This window comes from Haplochromis burtoni, unplaced genomic scaffold (genome assembly GCF_018398535.1).
Source record: "Haplochromis burtoni strain Fernald_Lab_line unplaced genomic scaffold, NCSU_Asbu1 Contig_4, whole genome shotgun sequence".
NCBI lineage: Eukaryota > Metazoa > Chordata > Actinopteri > Cichliformes > Cichlidae > Haplochromis > Haplochromis burtoni.
Window position 1 is genome coordinate 2242488 of NW_024582365.1, and position 19866 is coordinate 2262353.

The 19866-nt window shown below is 40.5% G+C and overlaps 1 protein-coding gene and 1 long non-coding RNA gene across 3 annotated transcripts in view; one reads left to right on the forward strand and one right to left on the reverse strand.

The window, feature by feature from the left end:
* LOC102313296 overlaps positions 1-19866 on the forward strand; it is an 80887-nt gene that overhangs the window by 38728 nt on the left and 22293 nt on the right. The window lies entirely within an intron of this gene.
* Positions 14127-19339, reverse strand: zic3 (zic family member 3 heterotaxy 1 (odd-paired homolog, Drosophila)). Its single transcript, XM_005913221.3, has 3 exons — positions 18060-19339; positions 17133-17296; positions 14127-16553 (listed from the first exon to the last, which is right to left on the reverse strand). The coding sequence occupies exons 1-3, from the start codon at positions 19048-19050 to the stop codon at positions 16371-16373; spliced, it is 1338 nt and encodes a 445-aa protein (XP_005913283.1). The 5' UTR covers positions 19051-19339; the 3' UTR covers positions 14127-16370.

A 19866-nucleotide genomic window follows, 5' to 3' on the forward strand; every position in this document is an offset into this window, starting at 1 on the left:
ACCGGGCAACACACACACACACACACACACACACACACACACACACACACACACACACACACACACACACACACACACACACACTGATATATCTCTGAAAGTCGTTGTGTATGGCTGCATGAGAGAATCACTTAATTAAAAGCTCGTTCATTAAATTGAAAAGACAACCGGGATTAATGTCTTCCTTTAATTAATATAGCATGTCAGAAAAATACAGCTTGTGTGAACTGAATGTATTGCATGTGGTATCATAATTTAATATGCTCTTTTGAATTTTATGAGGGACCAATTTTTTATTTATGCAATTTTATTTTCATTTTATGTTCCGATAATAACAAACAGACGCGGAAATCAGTGGTGCCTTTTTGACTGCAAAACACATTTGCTTTACTTCATCTAATTAAAGAGCAAATCATGGCAAATTATTCATTGTTTGTGTTCAGTGTTATTTAATTGTTTTTAGATAGCTTAAGATGAATTTTATAAGTGGACACAATGGTCTGTTTTTCTGCTTGGTGCATGCTCACATTTCCCCTCTAAAACTAAGGTTAGTGTTTCTCCAGAGACAGGGAGCCGCTTTATGATGTGGCCTTAGCCATTTGTGTATCCTGCCTTACTTCATAATCATTTTTATCCGGCAGTTAAAAATAATTAACAAGTCATGCTCTTTTGTCGTCCACCATTTTAGGTCCTGGCTTTAGCAATGAAAGGCCTTTCTATCAACATGGTCACGTAATAGTGTCAGGATACATTTTAAAGTGCAGTAATTCAGTGGTTTACACGGCCTCATAAAATACAGACATGCCCTGATAATGAGAAGCATGAATGGAAACTTGGAGTTCCCTGTGGCCCCTGTGTGTACTTGAGTGAGTGGGGAGACGTAGCTCAAAGGAAGACAGGAAGCGAGCAAGAAAGAAAGAACAAGCGGGAAAAAAGAGAAAAGACACCAAGAAAAGGTATTTTCAGGCTGCATAGCTGCTTAAATGGATTCCTTCTTTGTAGCGCTAAAAAAACCCCCAGGGCGACTAATCAAATATACTCTTTGGGTAGATGCATGTGTTCCTAAAATGCAGATAATCTGAGAGCAGTATGCAGCTTCAGAGTAGCAGGATTGAGACTGAAGCTTTCCATGGTTCCCTCCCTGCTGAGTGATATCATATGGACAGAGCAGCAAAGGTCACAGACTGCTCAGGCACATAACTCATCTTAACTTCATCTTTCAGCCTGCTCTGACACTCTTTATGGTGTCTTGACCTACTGACAGAAAGACTGTGTGCGCGCCGGTATGTGCGTATATGCACTGTACAAAGCTGAGATGTAACCAAATCTGAGGATGGAAAAACGGAGCAGGAAAACTTACACATGTCTACATGTTTTCCTCCTGCATCTTGCTGAATGCATCTTAATCTTACAGTCTCAACATCTTGTTGTTGTGGAATAAATCATGATGTAGCGTGGAGGTGGTGGCAGGGAGCGTTGAGTCAGAGAAGCAGTCTGCTTGACTTCACACTCGCTGGGGATCTGGTAACTCAGCAGGTAGTCCGAGTACAGATTGAAACTAACTCTGCCTTTCCGTGCTCGAGACACCCTGAGAGCTCTATTCAGGAGCATGACTGTTCCTTTCTTGTAGAATAAAGTGCAGGAGTTCTCTCTTCTTTTTTTTGTACTTTGTACAGATGGGATGGGCTCAGTTTGCTCATCTTTCAAGGTACACATTCTGGTAGAGATTTGATGTAAGTAAGATTGTACTGTTTTAATAACCTATTATTTTTAATAACCTGCGAGACTGCAGCGTTATGCTCAATTAATGTGTGCGTTCGAGTGATACTTGTTTGAAGAAATCAAGATGGAGAGCTGAGGTCATAGCTGGTCCAGTGATTTGTTAGTTTCAGATGGCCACCGAGCATTAGTGAGTTAAATCCTGGAATCAGTCTGTGACCTTTCAGTAAGGTTACCACCACAAGGACTGTTTTTCATCTCCCTGGTGTTTTTGTTAGCACTAACAAGATTGACTTATAGCAGATTTGCACTACTGTGCATGTTGTAACCACTGCCTAACTAGCAGTTATTCATCTGCCCAGCAGCATAGTACTGGCATGAATGGGAATGTCTGATTTGTATTAACAGCTCAGCAGTCACATCTGTGTTTTTCAGGCAACAGCTTTGAACATGACTCAGCCAATCAAAACTGTCTGTTTTCTAACATCTTCTATTACCGAGGTAGTGAGTAAATCAGTATTTCTGTATAGCAGGCAGTTGCTGGGTGCGGTGCCAATGCGTGTGTGAATTACACCCATGCATAAAGCTGTCCTTGTGTCCTGCTGGCCAAGAGCTGCAGGGAAACTGGAAATGATCGTAAATTAAGCAGCACTTGGCTGAAGAAATCATACAAAATCTGGGATTGAAAGGAACATTTGGAATTATTACTAGAGACCATAAAAGGAGTTCCCATGAAGCGAGGAGGGCCAACAAAAGCGGGGTACAGGATATACAGTAGAGCAGTGCTAGACTACATAACAGACTGGTGGAAGAGGCAGAGGAAAGGTCAGATTTGCGATATGTCTCTTCTAGTAACAGTAGTGGTCATAAACTGTTGTTCCAGCTGATGCCTGCCACTAGAGATGAATTATTCACTCACTTGTCAAATCAATAACGACCGGGTCTTTAGTGGCCTACTCTCCCCATGCCCTACTTATCGGTTTTGGGGGGAGAGGACACATCATTTGGAAAAAAAAAAGCTTGTGTAGAAAAGATTTTTTTAGTGGTTGGAATTCATTGAAGTGGACATATGGCCCCTCGCCGAGGGAAATTGGCTGTCAATTGTTGCCATTTTAAGGATTGTTTCTGGAAAATTGGGATTTTGAATGAAGAAGCACGAGTTACTAAAAAGTAAAGAAAAAAAAAATCACCAAAGCTGGATTGAAATGAGCACACACGATTAATATGGCAGTTTTGTTGAAATGGAATGTAGCAAATGGAGGTGGAGAGAAGGAGAGGAGGGGGGTTGCAGGATATGAAGTGAGTGGGTGGGTGGGGGGTTCTGGCAGGATCAGGGGATGTTGCCATGGCTTTAAGGGCATGGGCATGTTTAGATGGCACAGCCCACCCCCTGCACCTCTGCCTCTGTTCATGTGTCACTCACTGTCTTCCAGGCTGTAATTTTCCATCTACTGTAACAGTCTGGGCACATCGCCACCCAGGGAACTTTTAAAATAAATAAAGAATTCATTAAATAATTAGTATCCCCACAACAATCTCTTTTGTTCTGTCAATCTGAGTGCTCAAAAGTCACCCTGAGAGATGTAGAGAGAAAGCGGGTGAGCCAGCGAGAAAGAGAGGGGGAGCAAGAAATTAGTGGAAAAATCAATTTAAAAAAATTAAAAGCATTGAATTTTTTGAAATGCTTTTTACTTATCCGCCATTGATTACATCTAATTGGACCTCATTTCCTGAAAAACTAGTGTGTGTGCTTGCACGCAGATGTGCGTACTTGCATGTATGTGTGTGCATGTGTGTGTTTGTGACACTTGCTAATGGTTGGGTGCATAGATGATAACAACTTGGCTTAGAGACAGACAGATATGAAAGGCTGTCACTCTGAGCAGAGACAGCTATAATGGCCCCATGAATGTCTGTGTGTGCGTTTGCATATAAGTGAATGTGCATGTGTGTGTAATCATGAAAGGGTGATGATAGGGGCCTACACTTGGGGCCCAGCCATGCTTCCCAATCAAAAACTATCTGCTTGCTGGGTGCGCGTGCATTTGTGTGCTTGCTGTGTAGTGATTGCATAGGGTGAGACAGAGCAGAACTACCTCTTTGTCCCCTCCAAGATTTGACATTGTTGTCCCCCTTCCTTAGCCCAGCCCCTCCTGCCTCCTTGTTGTATGTGAGGTTAGCCGCCTGGAACATCATTGTATTTATGAACAGCTTGCAAAAGGACAAGACAAAATGTGAACCAGTTATTGACAAAAGATATAAACTCTTGAAGTAACTTAATCACAAAGACCCCTTCAAGGTGAGTCATAACGGGTAGATTTTTATTTATTTCATGAACATAATGTCGACTGCAAATAAAGTCTGGCTATTAGCGAGATTTCAAGCCAATAAAAGATAACTTAAAAACTTATGAAGGATGGTTTGGAGACAAACGGAGAAGTTAGTATTTGAAGCGAACTACAAACGGCATTGAAAACTAAGTTTAGAGCTGATTTCAAACACTAACAAGAATTTCAGTAGCCTTTACTTTCAGTAAATGATAAATGAGGTATCTTTAAAATAACTGTGTTGCAATATTACACAGATGCATTCTAATTGTACTTTTATTTCACAGCACAAAATATAATGTACACACCTCTGCCTTACTGTGTGTTTTTACGTGCCTTTTTCTGAAAAATTGATTTAAATTTGAAGGTTGTTTCATTAAAATGAACTAAAAAGTCTCCTAAAACACTAAAAGAACTTTTATAAAGTACGGCAGGCAAATTGTGCTCTGTGCGCATTGATATGGCTTTTACAGACTGTAGTTTTAAGTGCTGGTTACACTGAAGGGATTGTTAAACATCACATTAAACAGTTTTTTCTCCTGTTTATGTAAAGTTTTGGAATGTCACCTTTCAGCACTTCTTGGGCAACCAGAGGCACTTGTCGCTTCTGTCACTCCCATCTTTTTCTTTTCTCTAAGGGACTACATTGAGTCGACATTTCGTTTTTTCTGAAATTAATGGGGAATTAATGATTCCGTTATTCCCCCGCTGTGCGAGGAAGGGGGGGCTGGGATTCTTTTTTTAATCGCCCAACCTCTAGAAACTGATTGGAGCAGAAAAAATACGCCCAGTCCCCTTCTGCCAGGCCTCACAATGGAGGCGCTGATTTTTTTTGATAGGGTTCTGTGCTGTCAGGGGGCCAGCTGGAATTAGAAGTGGATTAATAATTTTAAACAAGGCTAAACCGCTTGGACTGTCTGCTCTTTCCAATGCTTAGCCAATGGTCCGTCTGCTCCCTGACCACATCAAAACAATCTAAAAACACTATATCTTCCTAATGAAGAGGGGTGGGTTTAGTTTATGGGCTTGAGAGAACATGAAAACATGCTTATTTAGACAGATTTCATGAGGTTCTAAGTCTTAGAACAAGCTGGGATTATTGTGAACACTCTGACATCACCAGAACAACATCCTTAAAAAAGAAGCATTGCTCTAACATTATGAGTAAAGTCAGAATTCAGTAGCCTGAACAATCTCCAGTTTATCTTCTGCTTTTCTTCTTTTTGATTAAGCAAATAAGTTTTTTTTGTATTGAGAGTTTATATTAAATGTGTGATGAAACTACATAAACTCTGCAAGTTACCTGCTAATACCATATGAAATAACAGTTGCTGCTAGGAGTTGAGATCCAGTGGCCAGAAAGCTTAGACCACCAGAATGGTGACCTCGGTCCGAGGAAAGATTAGGTTTAGCACCTGTGGGAGTTTTAAATGGTGAGACGCAAGGATTTGGGGGGTATTTGGAATGATCTCAAAGCAGACGTATTACCAGCTGATTTTGGGTATAGCAAAGCCTGGCAAATCAGACCCTGTTGGTGACATCTCTGAACCATGTCTCAGTAATCCCCATGTAATTTATGTGTGTGCTCAAGTATAAGTTTGTGTGTCTGTGCATCTGTTTCAGGGACCAACAGGAAAGGTTTGGCTTTGGCCATGTATGTGGGACTGGGAGTATCTTCTGGTGGCATGATTGGGCAGAAAGGGCACTCAGTAATGATATTTTTCCTCCAACTGGTACTCCCCTCTCAAAGGAAGCTGAGAAAAAGAAGAGGCCCAGACAGGAGAAGACAGACTGCGGTGCACTGCACAAGTCGATTCCTTTTTACGGTTTTGGATCTAAATTAATTTACACTGCTTAATTTTAATAGGACAAATGCGCCTACGGAAAGATAAAGCACAGAGCAAAACAGGAATAAACTGGGCAAACTGAATATAGCATAAATCCATACTTTTTTCTTTTTAACTCGGTCATTATAAAAATGTTCTGTGAATGTAGCAGGAACATTAGCCCCCTTCTGAGCTATTATCTTGGCTGTCTGGTGTTGCAATTTTACACTCCACTGATTCTGACAAGCAGTACAGAGTCTGCCTGCCCCAGATTTCACCTTATTTAGGTAATACAGGAAAAAAATCATTCCCAAGACAAGGTAAATTAAACTGGGTATTCGACTGGCACACTGTTGCCAGTTTCAATTTAAAAAAAAATCTAAACAAAACACCATATAAAGTTTACTGTATATGCTTGAAACAAAATTAACCTTAACGCAGATTTTACTCTATTTCATAAAACTGCACATTTTACATCAAACTCTTACCTAAAAATGCCACTTATATATTCATAGGTCAGCTTTCCTAAAAAAATGTTTGAAGTTGAAAATAAATGAAGTTTGCTCACTAATTTGTTCAGATTCTTTTCTGTTAAGATTTTATTTTTTTAAACCTCTTTTCAAGGTGTGAACTTGGTCGTTGAAGTCTGAGATAGTGTCACGTCTTATAATATCATCTTTTACAACAGCTTCCATCAGCCTTATTTCCAGTGTATGCACGGCTGCGCTGTAAGTGTAACTGACAGACAGGAGAGGTTCTTACATTATTTATGCTTCGGAAGAATGAAAACAAAACGCCTGCGTAGTAAGGTTTGGCAGTATTAAACTTCTTGCTGACCTGCGGCGCAGCTTGAGTTACAGCACCACACCCTTTTGTTTTATTCAGAGGAGAAATCTATCTAAATTACGTTAGCTTTATTTTACGCTTTAAAAAGAAAGAAAGAAAAGAAATAATCGCGTTTAAACAACGAATTACCGACGAAAAACACCACAAAGTACACCAATGGATTTAAAAAGTCTCGATTCGATTCTTGAAATGTTGTTGTTGTTTCTTTTTTCTTTTTTAAATCGCGCCGTTTTAACCCTTTAACGACGAAATTTGTCTATTATTTAAGTTTCAGTAGCGATTAATTAAAATGAAAAGAATTTTCTTGAAGTGTTCCCCTCTTCTGACATTGACCCCGTTTTAAATGAACTCGGTTTCCCTGCCTTCATCGCTCCCAAATCTCTCAAGAACAAGACAAGTGGGTCGTTAATAATTTGACGTGCGTACATTTTCTTTTTCTGTTATTTGGAGTTGCGCAATGGGGGAAGAGGAAGGTCACTGCAGCTGGAAAACACGGGCCTTGTAGTTTCTTTTGTTTTAAATGCGCTCAGTCCGACCGTTTAAGTTAGCAGAGAAACATATGATTTTAAATTATAATCAGCTCATAATAATATTAATATATTATTATTTTTATTGTTATTATTATTAATAGTGATATTGATAATAATAACAGTAGTAGTAATCGGATAATGGACAAATTGCTGTTGTTTATGCTGTTGTTTGTATCATTAATAGAAGATGAATCTAATAATATTATATTAACACTGGCACAGTTGGCTTATTACTCTAATTAAAATATGTTGCATTGTAAGGCCTGTTAAATATATTTAGCTTCATGCATATTTATATACCTATGTTTTTGCAAGTTGGGCAGATGATAAAAATAACAAAATTGGGAAGAAATTGTTAATTTAGTAAAACAAAGAAAGGAACAACTTAAAAAAGTACTGTTGTTGGAGCAACAAGTCATTTTCCACTTGTTTAGGGCCTGTGCAGAAGAACTGTGGAGAAAAGTTCACTAAGCCTGCTAAGCCTCACTCTCTCCATTAGGAGACAAATGTCACAGAGATGGAGAGTTTATTTCAAAGATACTAATAAAATAGGTATTTACCGTTGTTATATTTGAGTATCTTGCAAGCTCTCATCGTTTATAGCAGATAATGCACAATATAGTTGACCTGTCACTCACATGACCACAAATCTCTCTGGGCCTGGAATTTTTTTTATGATTTTTTAAAGCTGAAACTCAAAACCACTACCATACTGGTTTACATAACACACAAGGATAAATTGGCCTGTTTAGAACTATAAGGTAGCTACAAATGGTTCCAAGTGCAGTGCAGCACGCACTTTTGCAATGCTTGTGGAAAACAAAGTCCCCTCTCTTTTGTTACTGGTCTTCCGACAACAATTGAAACAGGAAAAGCAATTATTGAAGAGATTGTCCCACAGGCTCTGAAAAGCTATCAGCATGAGGGTTGGGATTGGCTTGGGGGACACCTATGGCCCCATGCATTATCCTGGCATGAGGTCGCTTTGGCAATCGCCTGCCAATTTCCACCAGCACCTGGCTTTCCCATCCCTCCCCCCTTCATCATGCCCTCCTACCTGGTTCCCTTTTCTCCTCCTACACCTCCTCCTCTCTCAAAAAAAAACAAAAAAAACCCCAAAAAACCCTGTGTGCCTGTTATTGTCCCAGGATGGGGACCATTAATAGAACAACAAAAAGAAGAATAAAATCTGTACTGTTCGCTGAGTATGCCACAAAGTTGAAGGCATGTAATCACACTGCATTGTTTCCCATCATGATGGAATTGATTGTTGATACTTCTGGGGGAGAAAATCTCTTTGACTCAGCTTTGATAGAGGAGTTAAACACAGAAATGTGAAAATACCTGCAAACCAAAAAACTGCAGAGTGTATATCTTATGTTGCGAAAATATGAGCCAGTGGTGTACTGTTTGGCCAAAAGGCACAGTTGGAAAGCAGAGCCTAGATTAGTGGAAAAGTGGGAAATAACTGGTGCTATGTCTAACACTTTTTATTATGGCTGTTGAAAACCTGTATAACACAGCTGTTGAATATAACTCTCTTTTAGCACCAGAATCCCCGCCACCCACACAAAAACCTGGTCTTTCTCTGTTAGCCAAACACATCTTATTACAATAAGATCACCTCTGATCATGGGCTTACAAGAGCTAACAAGGGCCAGGGCATTACATATGAAAATCCAGATTGCATTGTTGTTGCCTTATGCTTGCCATTGTGTGTCATGCTTCCTCTCTTTACTTATATTAATCATTACAGCAGTCTCTGCTGCTGGCATAGCACAGATGTTAGCGCATACTAAAACACTGGTTCCTATCCTTAACCCTCTTGAATGACTGCTGCAAATGCAAGAAATGACACCCATTGTTTCCTTCAAAATATAATATTTTTCATATTTTTTATGTTTTTCTTTCCTTGACTCTCACAGAACCTCAAACATATTTCGTGTATATATTTATGCTATATATACCTTGGTCCCTTTTCATTGTTATTCTCTTTGCAGGAATGTGACTGCAATTGTGTGTGCACATTTGGAAACCTGCTTTAAAAGATGCATGCGTGGAGGGTGAAGATTATTTTTGTTTCACAGAAGGCACATTATAGCACCATGGTAGTCATAACCACAACAGGTCTGTTCATCTTACGCAGTTAGGCCCAGTCTTTAAGGAAATAGACTCCAATCAGTGTTTTTGGTTACTAGTAACTGGCAATGTTGACTCTCAGTCCTGATCATATTTGAAGCATATAACAAATATAAAAGAAAAAGTAAAGCAAAGTCAAGTTGGGTTAAAAAAAATCACGTAAAATAATCCTAATATAAACCCTTTCACAAAAAGCAGAATTCCCCCCTGAACAACATATTGCCTACATCCTTCTTCAAATGCAATCAATTTGTCATCATGGTGACACTAGTTATCATGTTATGTTTCCTGAATTTAAATCACCAAGATTGTTTTCAGTCTTTAAAGGTGAATATACTCTATTTCTAAAAATAAAAAAGCAGGTCAACCCCCACCGCCTGCCTGAATGGGAAGTTGCGGGAAAAAAGTAGTTATCTTTCATTGTTTCTTCCTTTGTTTTTCTGATGCCAGAAATCATGTAAACACGTGCTGAGGCTGTGGCGGGATGTTGTTCATGGTGCTATCCCTGCCTCATGCATATCCATAACGGATTAAAGATTGCGCAGATATTATGCAACTAGATCTCCCCCCTTTATGCCTTGATTGGCATTTCTGGGACACAATTGGTATTGTTGTTTGTTTTTATTTACTTCTTCGTCTATCTATCTATCTATCTATCTATCTATCTATCTATCTATCTATCTATCTATCTATCTATCTATCTATCTATCTATCTATCTATCTATCTATCAACCTTCAACATGTGGATGTTCACACTAAACCCATGTGCGCCCTCTGATTGCTCTGATGTTCCAGCAAACTTAAGAGCGTGCAGCCGCTCAGGGCATTGCGCACGCGCGAACAAAATCGCCGTGACAGGCAATGGACGAGCTCTTTAAATAATGGAAAGACGCTCTCCAATTCTAATTCATTGTCTTAAGAAGGGGGCTAAATTAACGACATTGTCATTTTTATTTGAAGAGAGCAATGAATATGTGAGCGCAGCTGTCCGTCCCCTCGGGGGAGAACCCGTCCTGTGAGCTTGAGTCTGTCTTGTGCTCTCAAGTTGAAAAACAAAAAAAGTTTGTTGGAGATGCTGAATCACGCGTTTAATGCGATCTGAACTAATTGTAGCTTTTTGTTGACTCTGCAGGTGATGTAAAGGCCAAATATAATGGCTGTAATTAACGATTTAATTGCAGGTGGTGAGAGTTAAGGGCACACACTGTTTAACGGTTTAAGTGAACGTCAGCATTACACCTTTTTTCAATAATATGCATCTCAGCGATTCATAAAACTGCTTTCGCTTCCTCAAGGGAGAGCAGTTAGGGAGAGGCTTGTTATTGCTCCTGTTTGGGAGGAAGCATCACAACCGCAGCGTTCAGGGCAGAGCAACGGGTCATTAAATGGATGTCAATTGCTCATTTACCCATTTGCCACCTCTCAAAAGTGTTGAAAATATATCTGTCAAAAGACAAACGCAAGGCACAATTGCTGAACATCTGCTTTTCTGAATGAACGTTTGCCAGAGACCTTACTCCAGGGACCTATTAGCTTTGATTCCTGCGCCCGCTCTGATAAGGAATTCATCAAGTTTCTGACACCCTGCCAGATGTTGGGGAATTGCCGCTGTCTCCTGTTGGACATCCTGCTAATGGATTGTCTTTCAGCTCACAGCATAATAGAAATGTTTTTTGAAAGAATGCTTTGTTTATCTTGGAGGGAGGTGGCTAAGAAGCCTCGAAGTAAATTATATTTCGAATTATAATCCCCAGGTGCATTTTTTAGGCAATTTGTTGCTGCTGTCAAAGTGTGAGACGCTTTAGAAACTGAACTTGGTGAGTAACTTATTTTATTTTGCGATGTTTTGTTGTTCTTTTGTGGAAATGACAGGCCAACAACTTCCACTCATCACCTCGTGCGACACAGTGTTGGGGGCAAATAAATCGTCACGAAATGTGCATTAGGTGAGCGTCCAACCTAGCCTAGTGTGAGTGAGTTGAAGGATAATTGAAGGCAAACACAATGCCATTGTGTTCAACAGTTACCATCACAAAAGCCACAAAACACCTTAACATATAAAGAAACACGTGGACTAAGGCACCTTGCGGATGCATATTCAGCACCCTGCCGAAGGTGAAACAACCTTCGATTAACTTCAGCACAAAAGGAGGCTTTTAATTATCAGATGTATGCAACTGATTGTTTATGAAGCTATATGCAGCCGCGTGCTGTTACAAATCCGTTTCATTTCAATCTCTAATTGTCACGCTGAGTTTAGAGGCACTATTCTGGTTAACCGTGTAGTTTTAATGCCTTCATTAAAAATATATAAATATCAACAGTGTCAGATTTTTCGTTTCTGTATGCGGAGATGGAAACCCTCTTATTTCACTCACATTCATATCCTCACACAGAGAAACAGTACACACTCTCATGCTCGGTGCAGTTATTCCATGATGCTTCAGTTTTCGCAGCATCCCATCAATTAAGGTGTGATGGGATAAAACCTGAACGTGTATCAGCAAAGCGGTCATGTGCAGATGTGCAGGCGCTGTCTCCGATACAGAGTATCCCAACTGCCGTGCTGCTGTGCCTTTGAGCAAAATAGAATACACCCTAAGTTATTAAACAGCCTTGTGTCAGATAACCCCTTGCTTAAAGTGTTGAATAAAAGCTAATAATAGCCTTGCATCTCCAGCTCTATCTTTTAACCTACTAACCGAGTTACTTGTGAATTGATCGAAATTTATCTATGCACTTTGTGTCCAATAATGACTTAACTTTCAGTTAGCGATAAATTAGCTGCTGTTTTTTTTCTTTTTTTTCTTTTAAAGATCACAGCCTCCGTTGCGTGACAAAAGGCGTTTGGGACCTGCTTGTGTCAGTTTATCCTCTTAGAGCGAGCTCTCCCGCTTAGCCAGCGAATACTCTGCTACTGAGAAAACCGAGGAAGGTAAAGGGGTTGGGGTTGACCAATCAATCCGATATAAAACTTCAGCGGCGTGCGCAAGCGAGACGTACGTCTCAGTCCATTTTTCCACTGCAAAATGCACCCCCCCCCCTCTCTCCGCACCCAGCCCCCCCGCTCCCCTCCGCCTCCGATCCCTTCCTCCCCCACCACCACAAGAAGACTATATAAGCGGAGAGATTATAGGCTGCTGCACGCTGCCAACAGTCAGCTGCCATCCTCCGAGTGCACACACTGGAGCCCAGTACGGCAATCCATAAGATAACCGAAGATGAATGAGCAGGCTAATTGAGAGCCAGTTGTTGTCTGCTACAGTGGGACATTGTTGTTATACAGCCGCTAGTCTTTACACAACTGCATCCACGTGACCATCACTGCTTTCTAATCCATTGAGAACCCACTAGAAAAGAGCCTTTCATGTTTTTTCCTCCGTCTGGGTTGAATCATCGGTACCGAGTTCTCATATAGTGTGGAAATGATGGCTTGTTTTAGGAAACAGCTTGAATGCACCTTATTGGCAAGCTGCATTTTAATTGCAGAGTTAAACTCGCCCCTACATTAATGACCCAAATTCACATGAATGTGCTTTTTAATGACACGTAAACTGAGGTGTGATTAACTCTTAAATGTAGGTATATTAGAGTTGTGTTTATTTCCTCGTAGTATGCTTTCTTTACTCTTATCACGGTCACCTGCTGCGGGTCAGAGCGCAGCCACGTCTGTGCTTAGGACATCTTAAATCCGCGCGTAAAAATGCAACCTTCGTGCGAGCCGCCGTGCTTCGGAGAAAGCCGGGTCTCGGTTATTTGACGTCACGGTGTGTGAGAGGAGCAACTTGAAATGTGCGACTAGACTAGCTGGGAAGGGAGGGAGGAAAAGGGTAGGAGGGGGAGGCAAGGAGGGAAGGGGTGAAAAGAAATGAAATCAAACCAAATGCGAAGGGTGCGCTTGCGCAAAAGTAGAACAAAACAGAATTAGAATCAGTTTTTCTCAATAACTGTTTATAGCTGAAGAATACTGTGTGGTGGGGGTTTAAAGTATCCCTCTGTGTCAGACTTACCGGGAAGTAAAGTCGTCAGATTACACCAGTCTCCCAGACAGAGCAATAGGAAATGTGCATTTGTTGTTGTTTCTTTTATTTTAAAGCACTGAATAAATTCCAATTTATTACACGGGGCTTTCCCGATGTGTGCATGTGCACTTGTTGTAATTCAGACAGATTTTTTTCGCCGTTTAAATGCTTATTATGGCGCCTATTGATGTGTGTTAACTCCTTTGGTTGTTTTTTATGTAGCTGTGCCTTGTTCGGGTAGTGGGAGACGCTGAGGCACTGCCACTTTTGGCAACGATTCCTGCTCCACTTTCACGGTCACACAGTGTCCTCAGTTGCCCGTCTTCCACTCTGCATGACAGGATTATTATATATTTTTCCAATCACTGTAAGCAGTCATTGAAGAAGAAGAAAATAAACTTTACATTTGCAGCTTTCATAGTCATAAACAGATGCCTTACCGGCCTTTCTAAAGTCCCTACACACTGCCAAGAAGTGGTCCTTCAACTTCCTCCCCCTAGGATTTCCATTGAACACACACACACACACACACACACACACACACACACACACACACACACACACACACACAAGGCCAAGATACTAAGATGGCGCCTTAATCAGTGTCAAGTTCAAGTGACTCCTACTAAATAGCATGGCAAGCAGTGTCGGTTATATGCGTTAACATGCAGGGTGCAGAACAACATGCTGATAATAATCAACGGCGCAGTCTGACAGTCGCTTTTCATAATGTTTTGTTTAATTTCAGTCAAAATTTCCGTTCACATTTCTTCATAAATAGTTGATAAAATAAATCAACCAACATACAGTAGCCTAAAAAGTACAAGGAACGTTTGACTCTGGTAGCTATAGGCTAACGCATAGGCCTGCTGTTGTAACATGGTTTGCCTCGATGTGGCACAGTGACACAGTTCATCAGTAAAACATTTTTGCTCTTCAGGAATAACTTGGATTGTGACCCATTTCTCCCAGAAAGTGTTACAACATCACATTCTAGCTGTGTTTATACATCAGATATTATTCTCTGACCTCTGGACATGGGGCAGAAAGGTGGTGGGAATAAGAAAAAGTACTTCTTTTAAATTAAGGTATAGAAAATAGCATATAAAACATATATTCCTTAAATTATTTAAATAAACTTATTTCATATATCACTGTCAAGAGGTACCGTTTTTACATTTTATTTTAAAAGTAGTGCTGGTGGTCTGAAATTGTTCTCATATGAGTACAATATACTTTGTGTATGCATAATATTTAATTCTTGAGAATAGGTTACAATGCAATGCTGTAACTCTTTTTGCCACTGAACGTGTTCTCCCCAACCCACATAGATCTAGAATTCCTTTCACTAAATTTTGTTAAACACAAAAATGTCATCTTGACAAGTTATTCACACAAAACAAGCAAATGTGTAATCAAACTGCTCTATATGCAACACCACAACAAATAACACGCTTAGTTTCACAGAATTACATTTAAAACAATGCAAGCTGACAGACAAAAAAACCTTTTTTATTTTTGAAGATACTGTGTTGTGACAGTTCCATTGTTGCCGATGCACACATTTAAACATACTTGCACAAAGACACTGCTGGAACTAGAAAGGTTGCCATACTGGCGCATATAGTTCGGGTCTTGACCTCAATTTGAAATACTCAAAATGCTGTCACCTTGATTTGGAAATCATGACTTCGCACACTCTAAGACCTGTAGTATAGGAGTGCAATAGGCTGATGGGTTCATTCTTTTCTCTCTTTTTTTTCTTCTTCCCCCAATACTGAGTTTATGCTAAGATTGACATCTAGTTCTGATTCTATAAAAGTAAAATACACAAAAAGTTTAAATTTAACCAAAAATAAAGATAACAACAGAACCGTTTTATAGCTTCTCAGCTCAACTGAACTCAGCTCTACAAAGTCAATGATTTTACATGTCAATGGTCTCATAAACAAAATAAAAGTGACGGAAATATTTGCATTATATATAGACAAATCCATAATATTCATATAAATGATTTAATTAATCCAAATAAGACACATGTAGGCCTATTGGTTAAAAAGGAAAAAATAAAACAACAACAAAAAACAGAAGGATACAATCGCGATGTTGGAGCTTTAGAGTTTATCATTTGTTCCATGTTAAGCTGGTTATGACCAAAACTGTACAGTTCTTGTTAGAAAACATTTCCATAAATATCATTTAAGTTTCAGAACTTATACCCATAATTAAATTACAAATTGATAAATATGGCATCATGGATATGTATTTACAACGGTATTAACAAAAGGCAACGTTATATTCAACGGTAACAATCGTAACCTAATACCACATTTCTCCACCTGAAAACGGACGTTGACAACAGATTCGACCCCATCAAACAAGGAAATACATTCACGAGATAATATTTAGTTATGATTTTTTTTTTCTGTGTTCAAGTTCATGACAAAGACTTTGGCACGTTTCTTAAGACTGTTTGAAGTTTCAACAATCAATTGAAGAGGCGACAATAGAGCGTCACCGTTATATAAAACAGCGTGAAATAATTTTCCTTTTTTATTCTTTTTTTTTAAATAAAAATTTGAGAAAATACATAAAATGAAAAATAAAACATTTTTTTCTGAAAACTTTAACTAAAAGATAAAAAAACATTTATTTATATTGAGAAAGTATAGCGTTTATTTATTCGTGATTTATTTGATTTCCTCAAAACTGCGGAATAAAAGTCAAATTTCGTGATCCTGAGAACGGACGTGGCCTGCTTGGTGCTGGCTTTTGCTCTCATCTCCTGCTGTTGTTCTTGTTCCAATCCCATTCGCGTGTGTTTGCATGTGTATCTGATGGTGATGTGTGCGTGTATGTGTGTGTGTATGTGTGTGGAGTGAAAATGAATAGTTTTTTTTAATGTTTTTTTTCCTGCTCATCCTCTTGGTCCACATTGAGAGGGAATTTGTTCTTCTGACTTCAAACGTACCATTCATTAAAGTTGGGTGCCAGTCCTTCGCTGTGACCAGACGTGTTTTGTACGGCTGACGGCGGCGTTTTTGTCGGGTCCTCAGTGCTGGCTGAGACCAGGACTGGCGGTGTGGACGACTCGTATCCGGAGCTTGCTGCTGGAGACGATTCAGATCCTTGAGACTCATGAACCTGCAAAACATGGGGACACGAGCACTGAGTTACTGAAGCAGTCATTGTAAACGGTGACCTTTAAGTGTCTTTATGGAAGGAGGCTGAACTTAAATGCGGATTAGCTCTGAGTTTTATGGGGCAACTGTAATGGTAAACAGGCGAGCTTCTGGACTGCATAGAAATATCCGCATCAACACACTGTTAAAGTTTATATAAAAATAGGTTTTCTCAAAGTACTAGATGGTTAAAATATATTTTAAAAAATTGGTTATTGCTAGCGGATATTTATAGAAGACGGCTATTTTAAAGAAAAATACAAATCAAAATCCATCATCAGAGAACAACAACAAAGGGGGAGTTTTTTTAAAAACTATTAATCGTTTAATCTTTTAGCTATTTAAAATCAAGAGCCGCTAACACACTAATTGTGATTGCACACCATTTTTGTACCTTTTTTTGCAGTGTGACTGGGCTAGCCTATAACATCTTTAAAAAAAAGCCTAAAGTTGTGATGGTCTCTGTCTGTGGTAAAGGAGGTGGAGTGGCGTGTGTGTGAGTGTGTTAATGTGTTTAAGGAGTAATGAAGACGTTAATTACCTTCATGTGTTTCCTGAGAGAGCTAGGGTGTGTGTATGACTTGTCGCACACTTTGCAGATGTATGGCTTGTCTGATGTGTGCACATGCATGTGCTTTTTCCTGTCGCTGCTGTTGGCGAAGCGTCTGTCACAGCCATCAAATTCACACTTAAACGGCTTCTCACCTGGAGGATTAAATAAACATCGTGAATTACCCCTCAATGGCCCGCACAAACAAACCCCCATTGTAACACCGACTGTAAATCCGAAGACACAAGATGTAAATTGTCTGCAGCCTATTATATAACAGAGTAACCTACATTTTCGGGGCGACATGGATACTGCTCCACTACTACACACTGCTCTGTCAGGCTTTATTTATTCAAGAGGCCTGCTCCTTCATGCTACTACTGGCCTCCTCAGTGCGTGTGCTCTTGTATAGTAAATACTGAATCAACAGGGCATTCTGTACCGTGCACTGGCTGAACTAGAGCGACAATTATGAACGCAGCCAGAAATTGCTTACTTGTAATGATGTGTTCAAAAAGCACACGAGCCCCGTGTCTGCCCTAAGCACCAATACAGCAAATGCACCGAAAGTTTGGCGTAAAGTAAATGAAGTATCTTTTGGACTGGCACAAAACTTCTCAGGACAAAAGCTGCAAGAATTAACGAGGCTGAACACTACAGCAAAGTTGCAGAGCAATGTGGTTTATACTCTACTGTGGAAACATTATCCAATCTGTATATTTTCAAATAATTTCGAAAAAAGGAAACTGGGAGCTTATCGCCATTAGAAAAGTTGATCCAATTTCTGAAAAGGACCTCGTAAACAATAACACAACAACATGCACGTTTATATCTGGAACACTGAAGCACGAGGTCTATTTAAAAATAGGCTCTCTTTCTATATTTTTTACATGATGCTAAGATGCTGTTGGTGCCTACCTGTATGTGTTCTTTTGTGTATTTTCAGGTTTTCCGATCTGGCGAATATTTTCCCGCATCCGGGGAACGGGCATGGGAACGGTTTCTCGCCCGTGTGCACACGGATGTGATTGACGAGTTTGTACTTGGCCTTAAAAGATTTCCCTTCTCTCGGGCAGTCCTCCCAGTAGCAGACGTGGTTGCTCTGCTCGGGGCCGCCGACGTGCTCCATGGACACATGAGTGACCATCTCGTGCATGGTGCTGAAAGTCCTGTCGCAAGTCTTTTTGGGTCTGTTCATCTGGTTCTCGTCTATCCATTTGCATGATAATTCTTGCTTGATCGGTTGCCTCATGTATCTAAAGAAGGCTCCCGGACCGTGGTGTGTCGGCACATTCATCCCCATATTCATGTTGATGGGGTGGTTGTAGTTGTGGAGCTGAGCCCCGTAGTGGTCTGTCCGAGGGCTCGCTACAGGACGATACGGATCAGGTCTGCCGAAAATGTCCCCGCGCAAGCCAAGATGCATTTGGCTGTTAACAACATGTCCACTGGATGAAGTGTGGCTCACTCCCTGGTCATGAAGTCCTGGAAACAACAAATGTCCTGGGTTATCGGTGATCCCGGGCGGCCCGTGGAGGCTCCCCGCCGAAGCTGCAAAGATCCCATGCTGGGTGCTCGGAGCTGTGGACTCTCCAACGCTCCGGTTCCGGAAGAGAAAGTCTCGTGTTGAATTGAAAGCTCCCCCGCCGTACGAGCCCACCTGCCCGCCGTGAGAGTGTCCCAGGGCAGCTGCATATCCACTGGCTTGCGGTGTGAAAGCTGATGTCTGGCTGGAAGCGATATCGTGAGCCACGGGGCTGATTTTAAAAGCAGCGGAGTGGGAGGAATCACTGAAGGGATTCAGTCCCAGACTAGGGTCTCTGTTCCCGATTTCGTGGTGCCGCGGCGTCCCGAAGCCCCCCACTCCTAACGATGCAAACTGCGGACCGCTATCAAGAAGCATAGTCATGAGCTTGAAGCAAACTCAGGAGCTGGGAAGAAAAAAACTGAAAATAAAATTAAAATCCAGTTTAGCGGAGCGCGCAAGCTGCACACTGCGTCGAGATGTACCACGTTGCGCGGAAAAATCCAAAAACAACAAAAACAAACCAAGCCAAAATGGGGAAAAATCCTATGCAAAGAGTTGGGAGAAAAAACTCCCGTTGACTGCAATCCGTGAGAAAGAGGATCAAACTTCCCCCCCTTACCAGGCGGATGATGTCCTTGGACTGATAAAGTCAATCACTCACTCCCAGAACATAAATGAACTCGGGAGGCAGTGCTACGACGGCCAATCGGCGTTCTGCTACCCCTGTAACACGTGACTGCGACGAAGGGTGGTAATTGGCTTGATTTCTGGTGATTGGCACAGTTTGGTATTGAAGATGGCAGTTCGTCTCAATTGCTTTCATTTGATTGGTTGTTGCAGGCATTATTTTGCAGGTATAACAACGCTCTAGCTCAGATCCTGCGTGTGTTATGTGGAGCGCATGTCAAATGCAGCCGTACACGAGTCGTACTCCTGATGAAACTCCCAAACAATTTTAAAGATTCAGAGAAATATATAATCTACAATCTGTAGAGGATATACTAGAAAGTTAACTTTTCGAGCAACCACTTATGGCACTTTTGAACTGAAATTTGTAGTATTGAACTTAGAAAAACTAAAATGTGTTGTAGATTTTATAGAGTATCTATCTATCTATCTATCTATCTATCTATCTATCTATCTATCTATCTATCTATCTATCTATCTATCTATCTATCTATCTATCTATCTATCTAT

Excerpts from the sequence above, each read along its gene's own strand:
- zic3 (XM_005913221.3), bottom strand. The coding sequence starts at position 19,050 with ATGACTATGCTTCTTGATAGCGGTCCGCAGTTTGCATCGTTAGGAGTG. Across the intron at positions 17,297-18,059 it reads ACACAAAAGAACACATACAG|GTGAGAAGCCGTTTAAGTGT; the intron begins GTAGGCACCAAC and ends TTAATCCTCCAG. Across the intron at positions 16,554-17,132 it reads CTCTCAGGAAACACATGAAG|GTTCATGAGTCTCAAGGATC; the intron begins GTAATTAACGTC and ends CATGTTTTGCAG.